This window comes from Mustela putorius, unplaced genomic scaffold (genome assembly GCF_011764305.1).
Source record: "Mustela putorius furo isolate JIRA1106 unplaced genomic scaffold, ASM1176430v1.1 tig00000083_pilon_pilon_pilon, whole genome shotgun sequence".
Classification (NCBI taxonomy): domain Eukaryota; kingdom Metazoa; phylum Chordata; class Mammalia; order Carnivora; family Mustelidae; genus Mustela; species Mustela putorius.
Window position 1 is genome coordinate 35,735,252 of NW_025421273.1, and position 26,994 is coordinate 35,762,245.

The 26,994-nt window shown below is 33.7% G+C and overlaps 1 protein-coding gene across 7 annotated transcripts in view; it reads left to right on the forward strand.

Moving 5' to 3' along the window:
• The window catches only part of PCDH7 (protocadherin 7), a 417,107-nt gene that overhangs the window by 207,956 nt on the left and 182,157 nt on the right, over positions 1 to 26,994 (forward strand). For 2 of the 7 annotated variants that reach the window (XM_045076307.1, XM_045076317.1), the window contains exons 3-4: positions 14,802 to 14,897; positions 18,112 to 20,387. The exons of 3 other annotated variants lie outside the window; for them this stretch is intronic. In XM_045076307.1, coding sequence (XP_044932242.1) covers positions 14,802 to 14,890 — 89 coding nt within the window. In that variant the 3' untranslated portion in view covers positions 14,891 to 14,897; positions 18,112 to 20,387. Of the gene's footprint in view, positions 1 to 14,801; positions 14,898 to 15,509; positions 17,088 to 18,111; positions 20,388 to 26,994 lie in introns of those variants that run through there. 2 more of the 7 variants (XM_045076314.1, XM_045076308.1) reach the window with 2 other exon arrangements.

Genomic DNA, 26,994 nt, shown 5'->3' on the forward strand with positions numbered 1-26,994 from the left:
TATATCAAGTTACTACCCTACTATGTTCAATTGTTTATATACATTTCACTTTTTTTTTCTGGTTCTACAGCTTTTTCTTTTCCACGTCAAACTGTTGTGTTCATAATATTTAGTAAGTGCATGATTGTTTCCTTGCCTACAAAAATGTTCAGTGGCCTCACATGTTTTGCCCAAAAGGTAAGTTATTTCCTGACCCTTTTTGAAATCCATATTGGTTTTTAAGGCTAAGAGCAAATGGCTCTCTATGTATTGTGAATAACTGCCAATATTTATAATACAATTCTGTGAAAACCACAGACAAGGAAAGCTTATTAATTGTTTCAGATTTATTTTCTGCAGCTAAGTAGCTTCTGTCTTTAAGAGGCCTGCATATATTTTCCTGGATTTATTGTGAAAGAGTGGTAAATGACAGAAACCAGTAACTCACAGAGATATTCATCAAATAATTATTAAAGATCATTCAGTGCCCAGCAGCAGAACAGTTCTTGAAACTCTGAGATTACAGATGACTCTCAAATATTCATGGCAGTGAGAAAAACCTTGTAAAGGATGATCGCCAATCAGAGTATGGATAGATTCTGCTAATTAGGCACCGATTCATAGCTCTTATTCACTTTTCTACTTATGCTGCTAATTAAGCCAGATATATTTATAAATGTAGAAATCAACTTTTATGGAGTATTTGAGATAATTTTCAGAGTATAGTGCAGAACAACCCAATTACAATACAATTCAAGCAAAAAGGACTAAAGGGATTTTAAAGGGAGGTCATCATGAAGTATCTCAAATGTCAGAGACAAATGAGTTATAGACTTATTCACTCCTGCTCGCCCATAGACACACAAAGCGAGAAACACCAGAAAAGAACAATTGACCATAAAGTGGGTATTATACCTACATTAAAGTTTATTGGAATGATGAAATAGTGTCCCTATTAAGTATCTAAAAATAAATGATAAAAAGATAAGGTAAATTGAAATAATAAACTAATAATTTTATGGTACATTAGTGCCAACCTGAAGATTCTACATATCCATTTGCTTTGTGGAATCACTGAGGAAGGTAATATTATCGGCCTTTTTATAGATGATGATACCGGGAAGAAGATATGCAAAATTGTGGTTAATAACTAATAACACTAGGTGCTCAATACATAGGAGTTATTATTATTTATCACCCTTGCTTTTTGCTATTAGCGCCACAGGGTTATATTTGCACTACTGCATTTAAAGTTCATGAAACCTATTGCAACTATGATAATTATTTCTACTTTAAAAACATCTTTAAGTAGATTAGTTATATTTTATATTTAATAGAAGCATTCATTTATTATGTAGTTTTGAACAAATCATTGATCTTGTGTCATTATCTAAGGCAGAAAAGCCATTCCTTAAACCTATTTTTCAGGGACATTAAGAGAATCCCACTTTTTATTGTGTGATTTATAAAACACAATGCCTGTTTTATGCAATTTTGGAAAAGCAGTATTATATTTCATCATTGAAAACCACTTTAAATCGGGCCTTGACAGAAGTGTTGAGATCTGGGATCATAAGTGAAATAGTCAAGTTTTTATATCATAAAAATCAGGAAAAGCCTAATAGATTTTTTTCTTGTCATAATAATAACAGAATAATAGACTCAATATCATGAGCTGCTTGATGAAATACAGTACTCAAAATAAGGTAAGGATTAATACCAGGTGCTTTATTCACTGGTGGTACTTGATAATTCTGTTCCTTATGCCTGTACCTCATTGGTAGTTCATTCTGCACACACACACACACGCACAGGCACACACACATCTTAACTGCACCCTCTGCCAAGGCTGGGAGGGTGCTTCACTCCATGGAATAATGCATATGCATAAGAAAATACAGCTTTAGCAGCCTGCTTCTGGAGTTGGTCCCATGCCTCCTAAAGATTGTAGAAACAAAGCAATTAACTTTTTAATTATGCAAACCATTCGGTAAAGTAAGCACTAAAAAGATGTTTAAGCAGTTTATTTAATACTTTTAATATTGTCTCAGTAATGTTGGAAATATCAAAATAAGCTAAAACAGGCTAAATGCACAAACTCTCAGAGATTTATTTTAAATGTCCTCTTTGCAGGATAAATATAGGAAAAAAAATGCTTTCATACCCACATTGCTTCAAAACTATTAGATTGTGTTAAATATGATTTTTATATAACATAATCAATTTAGAAAGGATCCTAGCTATTTCAAGACGTGGGCACACATATTTTTAACTACAGCAGAAGTCCCAGACCTTCCAATGGAATTTTTTTTTCACTCTTTTAAAAGATTTATTTATTTATTTATTTGAGAGAGAGAAAGGAAGAAAAAAGAGAGAGAGAGAAAGAAAGAAAGACAGAGAGGGAGGGAGGGAGAGAGGGAATTGGGGAGGCGGGAGTCAGAGGGAGAGGGAGAAGCAGGGTCCCAGCTGAGCAGGGAAGCCTATGCTTGACCCCAGTCCCTGGGATGTTAACCTGAGCCAAAAGGCAGACACTTCAGGTCTTTGAGATCAAGCCTGCTTCGCCCTCTCTTCCCTACTCCTGTTCTCTCTCCCTATCTGCCTCTGTGTCTGTCTCAAATAAATAAATAAAACCTCTAAAAACAAACAAACAAACCCTTCCAGGGAGAATGATTAATTAGGTTACTCAAATTTAAAAAGAAGAAGGAAAGAAAGAAAGAAAGAAAGAAAGAAAGAAAGAAAGGTCCTTAGATACAGTGACAAATTAAGACAAATTGGAAATGAATTTTGAAATCACTGGCATGACATGTTAAAGGGCATATATATCTGCCAGAAAGAATTTCGAAGTCCCTCCTACTCAGGTATTATACTCTGTTAAACCTTTTAATGGTAGCAAGAAGATACAGCTTATAAAGGTAGATTGATGACTCTATTGGTGCTAACATTTACAATATTATAATTGTTTTTCATACTAAAATAAGAATATGTATTTTTAATTTGACATATGGAATCACTTCATGTATTTAGGAATATACAGGCAGAAAAGATGGTGCATATTTCAGTGTGGGATTAAGTAAAAATATCTATTTTCACTGAGAAGCTGGCATATTTAGTTCACTAATAATTGACCTAGTCATTAAGCAGCTAAAAGCCCCCATCTGCCCCTGATGCTCATTTGTAATTATCATATATGTTTTAGCATCAAAGCCATGGCCTTCATTTCCTCTGATGGGAAGAAGGCATGGTAATTCTGAAGTGGTTAAGGCAATTCTCCTTCCTCCATAGCAGAAAAGAAAGAACAGAAATATAATATAGCTACATGGAGAAATGCCTGCCTCTGAGCTCTTTTCATTTTAGCAGCTTGAGAAATATTGCTGCATGTTATTGCTCGGACACACATTCTTTCTAAATGAAGTTTACTGCCATTGATTTCAAAGAGCAAAAGGATCCATTATAATATTTTTTGTACTTCATTTAGTCAGTCTCCTTACTGATTGGACTTCATGAACTAGCTTCTTCTACCTGATGTGCCTTCTGAAACAATTTTGAGGACAAATATTTTATTTAGTGGCTCAACATGTGGAGAATTTGACGTTCCAGTTATTGTAAATTTCAGATGCTCCTTCTGAAATTTATAAGCAAACTTTAGGAAATCTCAGCATTGTTTACTTGGGAAACCCACAGAGGCCGGATCCACACACCATACTTGGTACGCTGGGCTGAGAAGATTAACACATATCTTGGAGATTAATTGGAATAATAAATTACACCTTCAGAAAGATTTTATTTTAGAAATGTTCTGTTAAGGTCAATAGTTTCATTAGTTGTGAACTCCTAACATATTGAGACTTTGTATTTTATATTCTCTATACTAAAACAAACTTTATTAAATGGCAAATAGAACATTTGTAGTACTTATTTCTTTAAAATTTGGATTATTTTCTCTCATCGCTTAACATGTCAACCTGGAATTCAATATAATTCTTTAAATAATATACCAACAAAAAGACTGTAAGGTTAACTTACAGCTTACAAACTACAGACTTTTCTAATGTCTTCTAGTGTTTTTCTTCCCTCAAGAATAAGGTGAATATCTATGTTTCCACAGTAGAGATTTATGGAATGTGTTGATTAAGCTAAAATAGCTATGTGCTAACTTAGAATATTCTCAAATATTGCTTGAAGGTTTTTTTCATTGGATCACTCAACTATCTCTTTATTTCAAACTATCCTTGACACCTTACGGTCCGGTTTTCCTTACAAGGGATTTTGTTTTTTAATATAAGCCTAAAAATCCCTGGGAACACATAGGCCTGGCACTGTTAACACACAGTAACAGGTCTCAACAAGAATTTCTGTGCCTGAGACTGTCAGACTCTGTATTTCAAGTTTCTATTGAAAATGTATGAAAATTTGATGTAAGTGTACCAGTTATTTAAAATAACGATTTCAGCATTGTGGTATATTAGGCTTTTCATCCTCTTTCTCTCTGCACTAGAATCCAGTCATAACCGTCCTTAGCTTCTGCAATGCTTGCTAAAATAAAGTCCTTCTGATACTACTTGTAATAAACCTTCATGGAGGCAATCCAAGATAGACCCTCCTGATAACTGAGTTCTCTTTAATAGTGGATTGTATTCTTGTGAGACTCCAGTCTAGTTATTTCCTTTTAGAGTTAAGGGTTTTATGTTGAAATAGTACTTATTTATTTATTTATATTATTGAACAGTCTCACTGCTATGACTAAGAAAATTGCTCCATAAAATACTTGGTAATGTAAATGTGAGAATGAAAGTTATATATCTGGTGATTTATTAAATTTATGGCTTGTAGGAACATGACTGTCTCTATAAAGAAATCTAATATACACATTGGAGAATATTCTAGTAACGCCTTGTAAAAATGGGATGTTGCTATAATTTGAAATCTCAAAAGCATGAACCACTGTAGAGGTATGCCTTCAGCATTTCTAATCATGCATGGCCTGACTTTGCAAATCTAAGTTTGATGTAGGAAAATTTAGAATATGCATTTATTTTGGAAATACTTGGTCTCACACAGTATGTAATATTCATATGCTTATCTCTTTTGATATACTGCATTCCCTTACCTGTTCTTTTTATTGGCAGGGGATAGAAGGGTCACTTAAGAATAGGAAGTTAGTTGGAATTATGTTGGATGAAAAACACACCAAGGTTGATGAACAAGGGCCTAGACTAGATTTGAGAACAGTGATTCCCTAAGGAATGAAGAACTTTGGTCTGCAGGTCAAAAGGGACGTGGGGCTAAAACTAATATCATAGGGAGCTATCTTTTTTTTTTTTTAAGATTTTATTTATTATTTATTTGACAGAGAGAGAGAGATCATAAGTAGGCAGAGAGGCAGGCAGAGGGGGAGGGGGGAGCAGCCTTCTGATGCAAGGCTTCATCCCAGGACCCTGAGATCATGGCCTGAGCTGAAGGCAGAGGCTTAACCTACTGAGCCACCCAGGTGCCCCCATAGGGAAATAACTTTAACTTTCTTCATTTCCTAGGAATTACTTTAAAAGACATTTTAAAAGAGTATGTATTTTTTGTCTTAAACAAAAAAATTTTAATACCACATTTTCTGAATTGATTTTGGTTGCTACTCTTTTTGAGAAGTTTAGTGTATTTGGCCAGCAAAATTTTAACTTTCAAAAAGATGATTTTGATTTCAGGATTCTTTTTATAGTGCAACCCCATGAACTAATATGCAAATGGAATATTTGAAAGACCTAAGAAGGTTTAGGCACATAATATGGGATTTTATAAAATATATTTTTATAACTAGAAAAAATATATAACAGCAAAATACAAAAAGCCTATGTTATGCATGATAAACAAATAGAGTATACCAACACAAATATTTAGTTTATTTTTATGCAATCTTCTTAAAATAAACATAGCTGTTATTTTACAATAAAATCCATGTGGCATATGGTTTATTTTCAGGTCCTCCTCCCTCCCAGGAAATGTATTACTTAATTGATATATAAAAAAAGCACATCTACTGGAGGTGAGGGAGACAGAACAGGTTCTTCACATATATTAGCAGACCTCCCACATGCTATTTATTAAATTTGACACTAGTCAACCAATTCAGAAAGCTGATTGAAATGAAGAGAAATCCATAAATTTGCAGAAGTATGAAAACATGCAAGCCTGTACTAACTACCCTTGCAGTTTTATCATCTGTCAGATTGCTCAGGAGTATACCATATTTTATAGGTTTGAACTAAAACATTAGGAATTCACACATATATAATGAAATAAGATATATGCTTAGATGGAATAGCATCGCCCAAAGTTAACATTTTCCTTCTAAATGACAGTATCTAAATGACAGTATTGGAAAAAATAAATACTGTCATCTAAATGACAGTATTGGAAAAAAAAGCTCTTCTTATGTATTAACTGAATTTCAACTTTGAGCATGCTTCATATCTCTTTGGTTGTACATGAATGTGTTGAAAAGAAAATACTACCAAAAAAAAAAAAAAAAGTTTTTCCAAGCATCTGAAATGTTTTCTAGTCAAAGAACAACTTGTGTTTTAAAAATAAATTAAAATACATTAAGAACAGGGTGCAAGCCTTTCAAACAAAGGATAGGGTGAGCAGACTGTTTTATTTTTCTTTCATTCTTCATATCTATGAGTCATCATTCCTTGAGGTTCAAAATTATAAATAACGCTACAGAGTGATTTCAGCTCTACAAAGGAAATCATCCATTTTTGAAAAATTCCATAGTAGTTAAATTCAAAATGCCCTTGCATACCTTCTGCTAATTTTATTCAAGACTGAAGCGTTTTGATGAAAAAATATTTCCCAATTGTTAGTAGATTATTACACTTATGTGGCGAAATTCACTCAGAATTGACAACTGTTGCTTGATTTGGGAAAGTTAGAATATAGTAGTTTGTACTAAAAGGAAGGAAATTGCAGAACAAGTTATAAAGAAAAGAAATATTTCAATGAGTAAACTATAAACAAATCATGCTTCAGGGAAGGATGGTTGATTAAGGGGAGTTTATACTGCAGTTATCACTGAAAGTCGATGACATCTAGGAACACAAAGGTGATACCAAAAAAAATGAGGGTAAAAATTGTCATTCAGTATTTAATTTCAGCTATTAGGACAATCATTTGTAAGTCTTAGATGGTGAGAGTTAGGTAGAGTTAGGTATCTGCCTATTTGGATACAGAGCTTTACTATATTACAGAGTTAGGATTTGAGAGGTTATAAAGAGCAGGGTTTAATTTTTATGATATGTAATTTTTGAAATAAAATTCTCTTGGAAATAAGCTCTAGAATTACTTGTATGTGCATTGAGTAGAATAGAGGCATTTATTTATTTATTTATTTACTGATTTATTTACTTATTTATTAAATAATTTACTGTCTAGACTTTATGCTACAGGACGGCAGAGGCCATGTTTTCTTGTTTATTGTATCTCTAGCTAATAGGGCAGTGCCTAGCATAGAATAGATGTCCAGTAAATATTCGCCAAGTTAATAAAAGAATAAATTAATATTGTCTAGGCCAAGGTCCACCCATGATTTCCAATATCATCCTGGCTTTTATGCTTTTCCTTTGCTTGTTCTTCTGATAATGGTCTGAGTTGAACTCTGGTGGTGGAGAAATCAGTCACAACAATTGATGGAGAAATCAGTCACAATTAACCATATCCAAAAGAGAGGCTAGTCATAAATTCTTTGTAGAGTATTACAAATTCAGTCACAATGAGTAGTATAAGACATACTGTATCCAAAAATAGACAGACTAATCATCAAGTCTTTGTAAAGTATTACAGATTTTCTCACCTAAAATTCATACAGTTCTTACTGATCATTGGTATATACCACACTTATTGTTTATACATGAGATAGGGCATTTATTATGTTTCATAAAGTTCTACACCTGGGTCTTGTTGAAGAGTATATTCTATATTTCAAAACTATGTTTCTCTAAGTATATTTTTCTTTTTTCTCTCTTAGTTGATAGAACTAAAATGTTATCAACAGAAATATTTATTTTGTAGTTGAGAAATTGTTCTTTTTAACCATCTATCCTATCAAAGGCCTCAAACATCAAAGATAGCATGTAGATGGTACACACCTAACATGGGGAAAAATTATGATATTCTTTGCATACCATGCTCTTAAAAGTATTTTCTAGATAAATGACATTGATGGGTAGACTTTATGTATCTGCTGATTATCATCTACAAATTGAGAACATAACAATTGCTAGTTCAAATTCTTAATATATTTCTCATATAGAATTAACTATATATTTATTTATATATTCATTCATACATTCATTACTAAAATAGAATTGAAATCTGATTTCAAAGACAACTGTACGATTCAGATAAGCCATGGAAAAGATTGGTTAAATTTCTGTCTCAGGTAAATTTTCTACCATCTATGCTATTCTTATACATTTCTTTTTTTAAAAAGGTTTTATTTATTTATATGAGAGAGCGAGTGAGAGAGAGAACAGAAGAGTGGGGTGAGGGGCAGAAAGAGAAGCAGACTCCCCGCTGAGCAGGGAGCCAAATGTAGGATTGCATCCTGGGTCTCCAGGATCCTGTCCTGAGCTGAAGGAAGGCACTCAACACATTGAACCAACCAGGCGTCCTCTTTACACATTTCTTTCTATATTTAGAAGATTCTGGAATATGTTTTCTTTTTTTTTATTCTCTAAAATTGTGGTTTGTTTTACAATCTGCCCCAACCCCCGGGGACAAGAATAGAAAGACACTGAGTGGAAATCAAGATTTTCTATGGGTTTGCTAAGGTCTGCATGAGAAGTAATTCTCTTTGAAGTTTGCAAGGTAGTTCTACTTATATTACTATATGTCTGTTTTCTTTTTTTTAATCACTTAGGTCCACCTTGAACCTGTCTAACAATTGTACTTCACTGCCGCCCCTTCTGCTCTTGTTTATAGCTTCTATCCTCTCTCCCTCACCTCCTGTACTCTGTATTCTCAGCATGGTAACCAATTCACTACCCTTAAATAGGCAACCAAAAAATGGCGTATTACTGAGCGTGCTACTTAACTGCCACACGTGAAAATACTTTACATTTTTCACATCAATTTTTGGGATCGTCTTAATGTGTAGATTTTATTAGTTCACGAGAGAGCAAATCGTGCCTCACAGATCTTGGTTGAATTAGCTCTAAGTCATGCAGCCAGTGAGGGGCTGAAATGGAGTTTGAAGAAAATCTGTCAAACAAAAGCACCATGTTCTTTCTATTACAACCTGCTGTGTCTAGTCATGCCCTTCTTTCACTGAAATGGTCTTAGCCTCTTTCATCTGCGTCGCTTTCCTGCTGACCAATTTTTTCTTTAAAGTTGACTGCAACTATGACCTCTTCTGTGAGGCCTTGCTGATGCTCTTGTCTGTAACTCTTTGAATATCACACATCTGTATTAACATATATCACAGCGTCATTCTTGCGGAGAGTTTTTTTTTTTTATTTTAAAAAATATGGTAATAATTCTTCATAAAATATTTTCTTCATGTTATGAACTTATGGGAACTTTCAAATATATTTACAATTAATTATTTTTTAAGCATCTGAATTGGGATTTTGGATATGATGAAAATCAATGACATAAGACAAAAGCACTTTGAGTCCTCTACAGTTTTTCCGAGTTTAAAGAAGTCCCGAAATCTTAATGTTTATGTTTCACTGACTAAATCAGTGGCTAGCACAGATTGAACACTCATGAAATATGCGATGAGCAAAATCGAATTATCAAACTGATATAAAACCTTCAGTTTCAGAGGCTTTAAATGTCTTTTGTGAGGACTTAACACTCTCTATAATTTTATTAATTGACTCAAACAATTAAAAATCAAGAAAAGAATGAGCAAAATCCACATTAAAATGTATTTTTAAGTAAAAAATAACTTAGAATATTAATTATGTCAATGTAGTGAAATAGTGTATTAATTAAAATTAAAATTGTAAGTGAATATTATTCAATACATTAATCAATAATTAACCAGGTATTCAGAGGCTACTAGTTTGTCTAATGGACAGAGTGAATCCTACCATTATAGATACACATGGTGAGATTTCTAGGGAGGGCAGATATATAAAACATTAGAATTTGAAAACAAGCAAGATATTACAGACTTGCTCGAAGCTTTATAAAATGTTTTTAATACAACGAAGTCTTAAAATTTTAATAAAATTGTCAAGAAATGTATAAAAACTCCAAATCTGTATATGGCAAAACTCTGTCATTATGATAGTTAATTTGTAGGAAGTAGAGTATAATATTAAATAAAATTAATGAGTATCTGCTGTTAAAGAGAAAAAAAGCAAAAGGATATTTCATATTTTTACTCTAAAGTTAAGAAAACAAACATCATATGTTCAGTATGATTAATACACTCTACTTTAAATGCATTCATATGAAACTCATTTCAAATTTCATTTGAAACCTTAGTACCCAAGGTTTACACTTAATTTTTTATCTTTTTTTTTTTTTTTTTACTATTTCCTGATTTTTTTTTTTTTTCATTGTACTACTGTTTTACTAAAGCTGGATCCTGGAAATAGCAAACATTTTTACTTAGTTGATTTTTATGGCCATTAAGCTATGCAATCTATGCTTTTAAATTTTAGGAGTTCAAAATATAATTCAGGATTCTAGAAACACATTAACACTTACTAATGAAAGCTGAATAAAGGATTAACAACTATTCTTTTAAATTAAATCAGTTATGACTATTACTGACTGTTATTGTGTGGTGCCTACACAATAACATTTTTCCCTCTGTGTCTTCTGGTTTTTCCTTCCTTGTCTCAGTAGTTAAGCTGGGCTGATAACCTCATTCAGGGTTTATATGATTGTATACTGTATACTTAAGAAGTGCATTGGGCAATGTCCTATATGTAGTACCTCAGTATTATGAGTGCTCTAAGAATATGCTGTGTTCCTTTCTCTGCAAAAGTTCTAGGTTCCACCTCTCCCCATGGCCCTGGGGCAGATCTTAATCTTTTCATGCAAGAGTTAGCTGTTTGGGGGCCTCTCCACACTCTAGCCCTGCCCATACACACTATGGACGTTAGCATTATAATCATTAAAATGCCTTTTTTGATCATTATTTAGCCACTCTTAGCAAGATGGAGGATGAAGGAAAATCAGACTCATCTCATTCTCTTGAGTAAGACTCCGTCAGAGGAATATACTGGGCAGCTCATCTTCAGCAGAGCCCCGGGTATAAAAGTGAGAGATGGTGGGGAAGTTTCAGAGTCAGACCCAGAGTTAAAATATGTTTCTAATTGTTAGAGAAAAATTTGCTTTTAAGAAGGACCTTACCGATAGATAAGGAAAGCAGTACTGTTATCAGGAATGTTTACGCAGTGTGGAGATAGCCTTGTCTCAGATGTCCTTGCACCAGGCACACTGGGTTTTGAGAAAGGCTTCAGAGATGAGGTAGAGAACAGCAGTCTCATGGCTTAATCAATGTCTTTATATTGTTCAGTGTGACCCTTCCACACATCCAGGGCTCTTCTGCTGTTCCTTCCACTACACAATCCTTTCTGGTTAGACTCGCTTCAGACCACCAGCACTCAACAGCCTCCTTCCCACCATCCTGCATTAGGTCATGTCAGCTTCCCTTTCTGTAAACGGCTTCTTTCCTTCCATTCTGGACCCATAACCTACTACGGTCTCTGAGAAGAAGTTCAATATCTGTCTTGTCAAAGTCTGCTCCCTTCATCTCTTGTAATTTCCAAGCACTAAATTTGACCCTCAGTTTCATTCCCCAGGAAAAGATTATAACCCTTAGGGATAGGAATCAAACCTTGGACCTTCTTCTTCCATATAACGGTTCAACATTGTGTTCTCTGTGCTGACTTCACTCAGTCACCCAGTCCCTAGCCTCTGTAGCTTAATACCAGTATTTCTATCTTGATGATACGTTTTTCCAAAAATAAAAATTTGAAGAGTCCGACTTTACAGTGGGCCACCCCGTGGCTCTATGAGGTCAGTGTTCTTTCATCTCCACAACAGGAATTCCTGTCCTTTTGTGAAACCAATCTCATTACAAGCTCCGCAATGTCCAGGCTGTTCAATAATAATCACACACCATTTCTCTAACCACTTTTTTTTTTTTTTTTTAATTTGACAGATAGAGATCTCAAGTAGGCAGAGAGGCAGGCAGAGAGAGAGGAGGAAGCAGGCTCCCTGCCGAGCAGAGCTCAATCCCATGTCCCTGAGCCAAAGGCAGAGTCTTTAACCCATGGAGCCACCCAGGAGCCCCATCTCTATCCACTTTGTATTTTCACCGATCATATGACCCACCCCCTACTTTTTATCCAGGTTGAATATCTAGCTTATATCATGGTCCATAAGCAGATTCCTACCAAATTCCCCTTTAGTACCAGTGATCATTTTATTATCCTGGCCTCTACCTTTCACACCTGAAGAAAAAACAGTACTTACTTTTATATTCCTTACTCCATAAAGTTCTCTTCTTCACTCCATGAATTTGTGACTCTGTAACTTTAAAATTACAGTTTAATCTTTTTTGTTGCTGTTTTATGTTGTTTTAGTTATTTATAAACTCAGCTATTTATAAAATCATTTTATATTACTTGGTACATCTTGATAAATTATAATATTAGTGTTCTTCTGTGTCTTATGTATGTGTACTTATTTTCCAAAGTTTCTCATAAGTGTACCTTTGGTTATTTTTGAATCTCCCACAATATAGTACTAATTTTTCAAACACATTACATCATAATAATCTACCCTTAATCAGGTCAAAGGAAGAACTACTATATATAAAATTCTTAGGATATTAGAGAGGCAAAAAAAAATGTATTTTATGCTGGTTGTAAGAATCTTGTCTCAAATTAAGAGCATGTGGATCTTTTTACTTCTGGCTTGCAAAATTCCCACATTTGATTCTCCCAAGGACAAAATGCTGATCCCCAAATACTCACTCACAAATATTTAAATATAGGAATAATTAGGTTTAATTTTTACTTTGATATTGCTGGAATATGTAGATTTTAATTTTAAAGGGGTATTTGAATTTTAAAATATTATGTGTAATAACAGTATTTTAAAATTAAGTACAAAATAAATATTAGGAAAAAGCTATAAAAATATCATGTTTAATCATATCATTTAAAAATTAAGTTTTCTACTTTCAGTTGCTTTTTTTTAAATTTATTTAAACAGGCCTAGACTGCATATGCCTTCAGAATTCTTTGATGCTAATCTCTTATGATAACAAATTAGTTTCTAAATTTCTCAATTCAAGGGCTGACTAATACTGTTGCCTAAGCATTAGGTGGGTCATGTTATTTTAAACAGAGATGGTGGCTAATAGTCAGCGGTGTGTCAAGAACCAGAAGAATTGAGAAATTGGAAAGTTTTGAGACACCCTGTCTAAACAAGGTTAAGATAAAACCAGAAGGATGATCATGCTTCTAACCCCAAAGATCTTTGTGATAGCTGCATTCTTAAACATCAGGATTAAAGGTTAGAATCACATTCAGCATGCAAACACGTATTCATGAAAATCCCTGTCTTTAAACAAAAATTTAAGAATGTCCCAGGCTGTCCATAAATAATAACAGATTAAGAAACATTGGTGTGAGGGTCAGATTTTTTTTCCACACAGAAAAATTAATTCCTCCTATTTTTAAATATTTTACAATACTTCCTTCCCTTTTTACTACTTTTTCATTAACACTTAATTTTTTAAAGCAATTTGTTCACATGAACATTCAGAGAAAGGTACAGATATTTCCCACATACCCCCTGCCTCCCCACAAGCATATTCTCCATGACCAGCATCCCCCCCAACAGTAGAATATTGTTTCTTTCCTTCAGAAAATATACATAGATTTTTTTAAGTTTATTTCCACTTTTATAAGCTTCTCTAAATAGTGTAAAGCAATCATTTTTCATATGTAGTTTGTATCTAAATATAAATATACAAAGCTAAAGATTTCATCAAAAATAAATACTAAGAGCAAAATTGGATAGCAGTGTTCAGTTCAAGTGTGGTATCATCTCATCTATTGATGTTATTAAAGCAATTAATTAACACTAAGATTCAAATCATTTACTGCTACCAACTGTTTACTAACATTTTCATTTTATTTATTTTTATATAATCCTATATATTACTCTTCAAAATTTACAGACAATCCAGATTAAGTCATGTCTATAAACACATAACTAGAACATAAACCTTTTTACAAGTTTTGTTATTTTGACCTCTTGCAATGCAAAGAAATCTACTAAATTTCTTTCTTATTACCTTAACAACTTGAAAATGTTTTAAAACCAGAACTACATGTTCCTAAGAGAATATAAAAAGAAAATGCACTGTGAGCCAGTTTTGTAACAATGAGGTAGAGGCAGAATGAGAAAATGATAATAATCCTACTGTGTGGGGGGTAGAAATACATATATATTTGGTATTGTTTATTCTATATAGTTTTTTCTTAAACATGTTGTTAAAAAAAAATCTATACCTTTATATCCAACTGAGAATAAGATAGTAGCTTATGATGTGTAGAACCCCACTGTGCCCCTAGACTTGGAAGATTCTTGTTAGAATGTTCCTATTGACAACTTTTAAAATACCTAATCTGCATAAGTTACTTTTAAGATTCATCTAGATTTTTTAAAAAGCAAGAAAGAAACCAAGCTCAGGGTTTTTGGAAATTGTTTTATTGGCGAGGTCTATGGATGGACACCATTGTGTAGGGGCTGCTGATTTTCCCTTCACATATTTCCCCATCTCCCTTCCCCAGGTGTTGCTGCCATCACTACCTTTCCCTTCCTCCCCTTTCCTCATGGCAAGACGCATGGAAGAAGAGTGCTGTTAAGGCCTCTCCATTAATCAACAGGTATGGTGGTTCCCATGAAGCAATGCCGCTGGCCCTCCTCTGCGTTCTTCATTAATAGTCTAACTCCTTGACATTCAGAAGACGCATTTCTACACTACACAGAGTCTACTGATGTGGCAGATGTATTCAACTTGAGTGTATCTTTACACATTTCGGCATGCTATGCATTTCAGAATTCCCTGCACAGTTAGAATTCTTTTTTTAATGTACAGACTACAGAAGAATTAATGATACAATTTTCGGAGAAAAGTGTTGCAAAGTTTCCTCAACTGATCACAAAGGAAAGAAAAACAACTTGTATGTGTATGCCACTTTCAGCCTTCTACAAGACTGAAAATAATTGTGATATGACATACTTTTGAAAAGTGTAAAATGGGAATGTTTTGTGAATTTTAAGTCATAATTCAATTAGTATCACATTTGTATTTTCAAAAGCATTGCACAAAACTGCATGCAGATGAGGGATGCTTACTCATTTGGTTACAGAAAATTAGGTATAAACCAATTCAAATAAATCTAAATACCCCTACAAAACCATGTCATTCACATATGAGAGCCAAATATATTCTAATCGCTTTCTGCAAAACTTTTTTTTTTTTTTTTTTTTTTTAGTCAACTCAGCTGGTGGCATTTGAAGGAGATGAAGGTGACTGCTTCCTCCAGCAGTCCCAAGATTACCTCTGTTCAGGCTGCTGTATTTTGAAAAGAGCTAGATCCCTCAGGGCGCAAACTCCAGCAGAGTCATAACCTATAAAACATAAACACTTATTCATCATGGGGAGACACCCACCTCCTTGATTTCCTTTTTCACTAGAAGAACTGGTCCTTCTAGGTCCTGCAGGGGCTTGTTTTGGGGATATATCAGGTTCTGCATTACACCCTTGGGACTCTCTCAGGATGTTTGAGACATGTGACTAGAACACTACCTTTGGGCTAGGAAAATTGTTGGCAGACACTTTAAAATAGTAATTGTGTCTTAAAAAAATAGTTAAGTGTGTCTCTAGGTGTGTACATATACAGTAGCATTATTTGTGATATTCTTTAAAGTGGTAGCATAGTGAAGACTTGTTTGTTCAATACACAAACCAAATCATTTTGATTTACACGCATTTTTTGCCAATGCGACCTTAGCCATTAAAGGCTGAACCATTCATCTTCACTCAAGAACAAATAGCCTAGTCTCTGATAAAGCTCTGAAATCACTAGTTGTCCTCCATAACCCTACTTCTACACCTATCTTTCACATCCACAGGCCTTCACAGAACTGGGTCTCTCCATCTGGAGGGCCCTTTCCCTACATCTGCTTGGAAAACTCACAAAAATAATAGTAGACCTGTGCTGAGAGTTTAACGTGTGTCAGGCGTCATGTTCATGAGTTTCATCTCCATCTTCTTAATTCATCTACACAAAGGAACATAAAGTTAGACATTATTAGCATCATCCATATTTCAGAGGGAAAAAAAAAGAGGCTTGGAGAAATCGAATATGGCCATGATCACTCAGAATTGACTAAAGTAGGATGTGCCTTCTGTAATTTTTCCTGTTTTCTCCCATGTGAAGCTGTGACTCTAAGTCACATTCAACTCGGACTTACAAGAGGACAATGATTTCATCTTCTCTTTTATGAACTTTCTATGTCAACAGTGTTTGTTTCTCACTAAATGTTGGACAAATGAGTGAATGTTTACAAAACCGTCACTCATCTTCCTTATCTGCGTGTGGACCATTCCTCTCATCCATACTTCTCCCTGCTGTTTTCATTCCCCTTGGTATGTTCCTCTTGACCATTATTAGCTTCATAGATTACTCACTATATATTGTAAGAAATATATTAAATGAACTAATTCATTATTTTCTCCCAAATTTAGGACCAGTAATTAAAAACCAAATAACTATAAAATAATTGCAAATGCAGGAAAAAAACCCAATTTGAATTTATAAAATTAACCAAATCTAGTGTTAAGAAGTATAGCTATCTATGCTTGTGTCTCATATGGAAAGAAAATTCAACCAATGCATTCTAAGATTTTGAGGAAAGGTAACCAGAGCAATTCTTTTTTACATTATAGGAAAATAAAAGAAATGCTTACCATATAAGTAAGAGTCTTATCAGTTTACCAGAAAAGAAAAGAAAAAAAAAGTGAAGATTAAAATATAGATGAGATTAAGAGGATTAATCAAGAAGGAAAAACTTTTTTTTTTTTTTTTTTGAGAAAAAAAAGAAACCACCAGAGTCTGGAAAAATGAAAAAAAAAATGGAAAAGCAATAAAAAAATTGAGGGAAACATATCATTGAAAACCAGAGACACTGAAAGGACTTAAAAAATATACAAAATAAAACTGTGAAGGAAAACAAAATCAATGCAGGAAGAGAAAAGGAACTTTATGAAATTTTGTTTCCTTCATTTTTAGAAAATCTTTTGAAGTCCAAATTCTGGAAAGAGAAAGAGCAAGTTAAGATATGTTGATTTAAGAACACTGTATATTTCTAGGACTTTTTCTGAGGAAATAGTGCTTTTGAGAGCAAGATAAGTGAACATTAACTTGGAGTATTTAGAACTAAAAAGCTTGTGCCTAGAAAATAAATTGAGTTAAGGCTTGATGGAAAATTAAAATACAAGTCAAAATATCCCTCATAATCATACTCTCTAGTAAGATAATCATAAAACTAATTAATCAATCTATTAGCTCTGTGATTTTTGTTCCTATCTTTTATTATTATTATTATTTATTTTAATGTGAAGAGACTAGAACATAGAGTAAGTGTTTGCTGAATTACGCATGGAATTTTAAGAGAGATTATGGTCAACTAATCTAGTCTTAATAATGCCATTATAAGAATCACTTAACTCTGCTTGAATAATTCCAGTGACACAAAATCTAGAGGTACCTCACTGTTATTTTGGGACACTTTTAACTTCTCAGCTTTTTCTTATATTGAGCCAAAATCTGTCTTCCTGTAACTTGAATTCATTTATCCTGGGTTTTCTCCTTGGGAAAACACATAATAAGTTATATTCGTTTTCCAAACAAAAGTATTTCCAAGACGTATATTCAAACAGGCCCTCTGTCATAATGTTTACATATGTTGTGTCTCCCTACATATTATTTTCTAGGTGAAAGCCCCAGTTCTCCTAATTGCTCTGTGTTGCTTCATTGCAAAACCTTTTAGCATTCATTTAGTGCAAATGCTTTTTTTTTTTTTTTTTAATAGAACAAGGAATTCAGGATGGGCTCCTACAGTTTATATTCTCATATTTGGTCAATTTGAAGAGCCTGGAAAATCTATTTGAATACCTTCAGAGACAAAAGGGAGGTGCAGCTTAAAACAGCATATGGCTTTGATCTGAATTTTTACGTTAATAAAGGTATGGTTTGGATAGTGAATAGTATAATGTAAAAATAAAATAAATAACTATGTATAAAAATGGCTGAAAAAAGATAGAAAAATGAATTAATATTTCAAAAATAACATTTGATGAAGGCAAAAGAATTTTCAGGTCTTATCTTTGTATTTTTAATTGAATACATATTTTAGTTTGGTTGATGCCTGAGATGGATCTTTTCCTGAAAAAACTCTGTTCATCATTCTAACAAATCTGGCTCTTAAAAAAAAAAAATTCCCTAAGTGGATAATAATATCAGTGGATCGTGGAAGTAAAAAACAAACAAAACAAAATCAAAACAAAAGCTATTTTATTTTCTCAATAAAATTACTGACTCTGCTGATGAATAATATGTGCTAGCATGTAGTAGTATATTACACAGAGGTCAAAGAGGACAGAATAAGACTGAAAGTTGTATAAAGGATTCCCTGTCAGATATGGACTCTCCCCAATGAAAGTTACTGCAAAGTAAATTTTTCATTTATGTAAAGTGCCCCTTAATGCCAAACTGCTGTCAATGTCCCTCGGTGAGTTCTATTTATGAGTAGATTCTGGCACTCTTTCAGAGGCCCTGCACATCTGACTTTTAGTGAGTGCCTACACAGAATATATGGCCTTTACTAGAACCTGGAAATTTAATTAATTTGCTGGCAGAGAATACTTTTTATGCCACGTGGCTTCTCCCTGACCCTACCCAAGATTTCCATTTTCAGATGTGCTTCATATATTATGAACCTATATAGTCTTAACGAACATTTTCCATATGGTAATTATAATGTTTGACTTTATATTCTCAAAAGCTCCAGTGCCTACATAAATTCTTTCTCTTTAATACTAAATGTTGCTTTGTAAGTTATATGAATATATACCCTTCATTCTGCTTTTCCTAGACTCAATTCCCAGAGCAATATTCTTTGGTTATTTGATTGTATGTAAGATCCTTAAGCAATATTCTCAAGAACAGAAAACCTCTATCTGCTTTGTCTATCACTGCTATTAAAGATGTGTTCCATGTGCAGCATGTCTGATTTAATATCTTTCGCTCTGTCTTCTAGTGTTTTAGAAAAAGGAGAGTGAAATGCAGCATATTTGGGTTAATCACTTGCCCTCTCAAGACCTCATGTATGAATTTCCAAAATAAGGAGTTTAACTAGCATGTTTTAAAAGTAACTTCCAACTTTCTATGGAGTATGGAAGACAAGGAATTTTAGGAATTAGAGTTTTGTTCTGGATTTGCCAATAAAACTATATTTCACCTCCCCAAGATACAGTATGCTTATTTGTAAAATACAAAGACCAAGTTAGATCAGGGATGTCATCTTTAGAGACAACATGTGTTGACTTATTTTTCTTTCTAAAGCTTTTTCTTGAGAAGGATTCTGAGAATTTTGCTTTTGAAAATAGGTAAATGCAAGAGAATGTTTGATGCTCTAAGGAAGACAAGTTGAGGAGAGGACTACCACTTGAAATAACTGAAGGACTTGAATGCAAAAGAGAGACAAAGGATTGAACCCAACCTTTATGATTCTTAAGGGCAAAAAGAATGCCAGTAGGCTTAAACGGGAGAAAATTGCTTCCATATAAGGGTGAAATTTATTATCCTTAAGAAATAATAAAATCCGCTCCATAGAATAGTGTTTGTTCTGAAATCTGTATCACTAAGGATGTTGAAACTTAGGTTGCATGATTAACTTCTTCAAATCATTATTAAAGGACCTCAATCATAAGATAGCAAGTTAGAGAAAATGAAATCCAATGCTAATGGTCTGTGATTACATGATAATCATCAGATATAATAATAGTGATAGTTCTGTACTGGAATTTGGTAACGTAAGTCTCACAAGATTTCACTGAAATTGGTGACTGAGAATTTTCAGTACAAATTATTATAATTGTTAGCCAGTGCCCATAGCATTCTAGAAAAATGCTTTTATCTGACCAATGCTAGTGTTCCGGAGAGAAAGTCACTAATTTTTATTCGTGGAGTCATTACTTCTTTTCTATCCAGAGAATCCACCTTCTGTCCTCATTATGAATGCTATTTTTCTATTGCAATGTAACTGACTATAATAAAAATTTTAATAAAGACAGCTTGCAAAAGTAACTTAATGATTCATTGTTTTTAATTTATTAAGATGTGGGACATAAAGCATTCACATAGAATCATAAATTATTTTATTGGGAAGAGATTATGAAAATTCCTCATTTTGAAATCCAGTAAAGAAAAAAAAATAAGCAACCTTTCAAGGTCATTCAGTCAGTGGGAGAGGGGTGATCATAGTTTTTGAATCCCGGTCTAGAGGCAACCAAATTTACTGCAGTAGCTTGCTTAAAAGTATAGATCTTGGTGAGTTGACACTTTCTTTTGTGTCCTTAGATGTACTACTTATCTTGAATCAGCAGGATGAAATAGGAAAGCAAACACACAATTTTATTTATAAGAAACAGAAAAACACTAGGTAGTGTAGCCTGCTGTGTTCCTGGAGGGGCATAGAAGTTGGCATCCTTTTGTAAAGCTTGACATGACAAACATTCTTTGTAATCGTCTAACAACTTTTGCCAGAAGTGAAACCAGTCAAAAATATATTCCAACTTAAAGTCAGGAGCTGCATAATATGATCTTATCACCTCTATTTTGTGACTGGAGACACCACAGTATGCAACCTTCCCAGAGTGTATAGTCAATAAAGAGGAGCAAGTTACCAAAGATTTCCAATCATAAGCATTAATCAGACTCAACTATCATTATTTAAGCTTGCCTGTCCACTCTAATCAGAACAACAGGCATCAATTAAATAAACAGAACATCTGATTATAAAAAGAATTGTTAACACAGGCACATTAGCTGGTTGTAATAGGATATGAGCTAATTGACAGGGGGGAAATGTCCTGAGACATCATACGCATACTGCTCAGGATTTTAATTCTTCGTGATCTTTGTTGAACATAGCACCTTGAAAACCAACGTGTTCAAGTAATGAAGAAAATGCATACAAATATTTTTCAAACAACAAAAAATGTGGATCTAGTCTTGAAATTTTACCAATTTTGTGAGATAATTGAAAACATAATCATTACACTAGTTTTACTAATTTTTATATTTATGAATGAGAACAAAAAGATGAGATTGGGAGGGCTGATGGCTTTACAAAGATGTTTTAGATTATTTTGAAGGTTCCTGCCCCCCCCCCATAAGTCACTGTACTATCAGTGACTTTTCTCCTTATTTTTGAACTAGTTATCAAAAAGGCCTACATTATAAGTCTTTCAATATTGAATTAACCAGGTTTTGCATAGTAAGCATCTTTCGGTATATCCATAAAATAATTTCTTCCAAGAGACTGAAGTTCTAATTTTATCATGGAAATCAACAGAAAAGTAACTTTCAGCTAACACACTAATTTGCTTTACTGCAAACTCTTCTGGATTGCATTAGGTTAGGGGAGAATATCCAAATATTTCTGGCTTCAGTAGGAGTGAGAAAAGAAGCCAGAATAAAATCATTTGGTTATGTTTTGCAACACTTGAACTTAAGAAAATTGTGGTTATGCCTCAGATACTGAAAACATATGCTGAACTATGATAGGTAGAAGATATTTTTATGAGAAAATAAGCAGAGGAGGAGGTAGATTAAAATTCAGCAGAAAAAACTACTTGTGCATGGAGTAAATCCTGAGTGAAGGAGAAAGGAAACTTCTAGAACCACTCCAGACCTGCCCAAGGATCCTTCTTCAATGGTTCTATGGTTCACTGGGCAGATATGTTCTTTTTTTTTTTTTTTAATGTTTCCAGAATATATGTCATGGATATGTGAGTGTTATGTAAACACAACAACCTTTTGAATACATATGTAAAACATAGAATCTATTTATGACCTTCCACGTTGCCTTAATAGTGGTATTGAGATACTATATATCGCAAAAGAAATACAACCATGGACATTTAAAACTATAGTTCATTATTTTTGATTTAAAGAATAATGAAAATTTAGAAAGGAAATGTGTTCCATGTAACAAAAGACTCCTTTTAGCAAGCCTCTTTAATTTTTTTTTTAAGTTTCTGTTTAAATTCAAGTTAGTTACGATCCAGTGTAATACTCGTTTCCGTTGTACAGCATGGTGTTCAACACTTCCATACAACACCCAGTGCCTACAACAAGGGCTCTCCTTAATCCCCATCACCTATTTCATCCCTACTCCCACCCACCTCCCTTCTGATAACTGCCAGTTTGTTCTCTATAGTTAAGTTTGTTTCTTGGTTTCCCTCTCCCTCTTTTCCCCCCTTTGCTCATTGTTTTGTTTCTTCAGTTCTTCAGATGAGTGAAATCATATGGTATTTCTATTTCTCTGACTGACTTATTTCACTCACCGTAATACTTTCTAGCTCTGTCCATGTGGTTGCAAATGACAAGATCCCATTCTTTTTTGTGGCTGAGTAGTATTCCATTCAACAGACTCAGTTTTCAAAAGAATTTGTTATACGTTATGAGGGAAAAAAAATCATGTAATTTTAGCCAAGCACTTTAAAGTTCTAATAATATTTTAACAAACTAAATTAGTTCAATCTGGAAATGAAATAATTTACAACTGAATAAATGATCATGGGTTATCATAGTATTTTTAAAGAATATGACATTTCTGTTTTTTTTTTTTTAAGAGAGAGTTATGGTATTTATTTCTTTTAATAAAGAAAAGGTATACCAATACTTCTATATAATATATTGTTCCTTTCATTAAAATAATGGCTGACAAAAGACAGTCATTATCTCATTACAAATTTAAGAATACATTTTTAAGAAAGAAAAAGTATAATGAACAGATAAACCATGAATGCATTTTCCTAGGTATGTAATAATACATTTTTCCAAACGTAGTTATGTAAGGTGGTCCATTTATTTAAATGTAACCCTTAGGAATGAACACTACTTCAAAAAGATATCAATGAGTTTGCTGGGTTTTGTAGGGGTAAAAAAACCCACTTATTGTTTCAAGAATGTGAGGCTCAAAGCACTAGATTGGTAAAATCAGATGGTTCAGAAAGTTTAAGAAAGCAGTGAATCATCTAAAATGTGGTGCAAATATCACTAGCGTTTTCCAAAGATGCCATTTATCCAGGAAGGGCTGCGATGCTTTTGTAGACATTTCGCTTTTACCTCCAATTGCAGTTTGTTTATGAGATTCAGTAATGAGGATGACTGTGTTTTGAATTTTACTCATAAACTGAGGAACACTCAAAGGACCATTTAGGTAATACAGAGTTCTTTTTTTATGCCAAGGATTTATTATAAATAACTGCGAGATTTCAAAGACGTTTTCTCTAAGGAAATATGTGATATATACAGCACCATTAGTAATTAAAATGATGAACTATTTTCGGGGCTCTCATACAGTCCAAATGTCAGAGATACAAATTATTTTGTTTTATTGCATGAGTTACATGTAAAAAAAAAAAAAGTAGAATAAACATTGTAACTGCCCATTGCCAGAGCATTTTTGGGAAAAGAAAAAAACATAAATCACTGTTGTTAAGGGTTATGGAGTTTACTTCATCATGGCTATGGTTTATACAAAAGCATGTGTCCTGTAGTTGTATGAATATTGTATTTATAAGGAAAGTGTATATATTATGTATTCTTACAGAAATCAGATATCATTAAATCAATTTTCAAGTGTTTGTGGGTTATTCTAATGCCTAGAACCCTGGCACCTAAGGATTTACTTTGTTGACAATGAAACTCTTAGACCCTCAAGCCGCAAATGATTTTTTTTTTTTTATCTGAAATAGTTTATGGTGCTAAAAATGTGTACCTTCATCTATTTTAGTGAGTAGTTATTTATGTATTTTCCTTTGAATAAATAATCGGAGCTTCCATTTTATTTAGCACAAATCCCAAGTGAAAGGAGATGTAGACTTTTTTTTTTTTTTTTTAAGATTTTATTTATTTGTCAGAGAGAGAGAGAGAGAGCATGCAAGCACAAGCAGGGGGAGCAGGAGGCAGAGGGAGAATCAGGGTCCCTGCCAAGCAAGGAGCCCGATGCAGGAATTGATACTGATCCCAGGGTCCTGGGATCATGACCAGAGCTGAAGGCAGATGCTTAACCGACTGAGCCACCCAGGCGTCCTGACATAGACTTAATGAGTAACTGACTGGCAGAGTAAAACATTGAATTGTCATCTATGAAATTTTGATAGACAGTGTAACCACTCCATGTTCTATTCTCTCACCTGTAAAAGGTAACATAGCAACATACATTAAGCCCCCAGTAGTTAATGTGGGCGTGATACAGATTGTGGCCTTGAAAGAGAAAGGGAGATCGAGAGGGAGGGAGGGAAAGAAGGGGAAAGAGAAGAAGGAAAGGAAGGAAGGAAAGAAGAGATGGAGGCAGTTAGGGAGGGATTTCTTTCCTACTGATTTCCTGCTGATACATAAAAAAGTCAGTCCTCCAATACAATTTGGAGATGCTGCATCCAACTAGAGAGGACAGAGAAAATGCATGTAATAGAATATTTTTCAATTAAAAAATGAATCTTTGTAGATGGGCTTAGAGAAATGCTTTTAGGAATGAATTGAAAAATGAGAATTGACTGTGGCTAGGTCATGTAATAAGGCACTATTCACATTTGAAAACAGGCAATTTATGAAAAAGCAAAATGCTGCCATGTGACATTACGTCCTACAGATAATGATAGTTGGAACCCTTTTGGTATGACCACATTTTTTTCGATAATCTTCTAGAGCACTCTTACATGATGGTGACAAAAGAGATCTGGTGAAGAAATTACAAGATAAATTTCATGCGAAATGTTACAGGAACAATCCTTATACATGCGATTGTTTATTTCTGGATAAAAGAAAATGAATCAAATGTAAAAAATGTTCAGCTACAAATAATTTGCAAATATGGATAAATAGAAAAATAGAAAAATAAGACTGAAAATTAGGTGAGAAATGTTAATTCTCTGATAGCACTTAATTAACATGTCATTTATATTTCTTTGATCTCATTTTCTGTCTTTGGATTTACTGTATGTTATTGATGCAAATCAACTTTGACTGCTAAGGTAGCCTCAGTTATAGTCACATGATTTTATACAATATAAAGTGAGAAAAATCACAGTTGGACTATAAATAAAACTGATAATATCTCTACTGAGTTGAGGAAAAGGGAAATAAAATTTATGTTTAAAATGTATTAATATGACTAAATTGAGTTAGCTCCCTTTTTATATTTGGAATTTTAAAAATTAGAGTTGATTCCATTAAAGAAGTGACTAAAATATAAGAGTTAAGAAAAAAGGAGGCAGAGTTGTGATTTGATATTGAAATAAAAATATATGGGTCTATAGGTTTTCTAGGTGTATTATTTTATCTTTCAACAGATCTTCTCTTGCCAAATGAATAGACACTTACTAAGTCTTTCATGGGACCATTTATAAAATACTTGTATTCTTTTTTTTTTTTTTTTTTTTTTTTTTTACATTTTATTTATTTGACAGAGAAAGACACAGTAAGAGAGGGAACACAAGCAGGGGGAGTGGGAGAAGGAGAAACAGGCTTCCTGCAGAGCAGGGAGCCCAATGTGAGGCTCCATCCCAGGACCCTGAGATCATGACCTGAGCTGAAGGCAGATGCTTAACAACTGAGCCATCCAGGTGCCCCAATATTTGCTATATTCTTAATGAAACTTTTAAATTAATGTGTTTTCATTCTTATTCTATCTTATTCAAAAATGATTTAATGGGGCTTAAAAAATATGAAATCTTGACAATTAGTCATAGTTTCATTATGATTGAAGCATATCTAAGTCTACCAAAAATGCAGCCCTCTTTTTCCCAGGGTACTGTTCTTATTTGAAAATTAATTCTGGTGATTGCTCACCACCTAAGAGTGCTGTCAACTGATGCTGAAATGTACTGCACAGCTACTATAAACCTTATCTCTTGGTCTCCTTACCTGATACCATTTCATTGTTTTTACTGCCATCTTTCAGTTGCAAAAAAGGACCAAGTCAACTCACCTGTCCTAGCAGATATATACAGGATGTCTGCTGCTACTTTGGTCAAATAGAACATGCCCAGGGGGTTTCAAATTTTGTCTCAATGGCCTTAAAGCATTTCCTCTGACCTAACTAATCTCCTTCACTCACCTCTGTACCCACAAAGTAATCTGTTTTCCAGGGTTGGTAATCTGCCTCTTCCTCTCCTCAGTCAGCACTCACATTTATCTGGTGCCAGGAATAGCAGAATTCAGTTGAAAAAGTGCACACTGGTTTTTGAACAACTTGATTTGGTCTTGGAGGAAACAAATTATTTGAGCTGAATTCCTTTTTCTATGTGAAAGACTCTTAGGATCCTAGAACAGGGATATCTGCATTTTAACAAATGTTTAGTAAACAGATGTCTCTCTAATTGATAGAATTTGAGTAAGTATGACAAAATGATAGGGAAATTTCTGGCATTGGGTTGGTTACAGCCCCAGAGATTCATGCCAAGGGACATCAGCTAGACTTTTTCAGGTTGTACAACCTAAGTCATTGCTTTCTTAAATTATTAGCTTTCAGGTTCTTACAAATCTGCAAGATGTGTGTGTGTGTGTGTGTGTGTGTGTGTGTGCACATGTCTGTGCACTTATGTATGTATGTTTCTAAGGGAGGTAGAAAGGTGATCAATTAAGTCATTCTGTGTAAGTGAGAGTAAGAGCCTTGAGATTG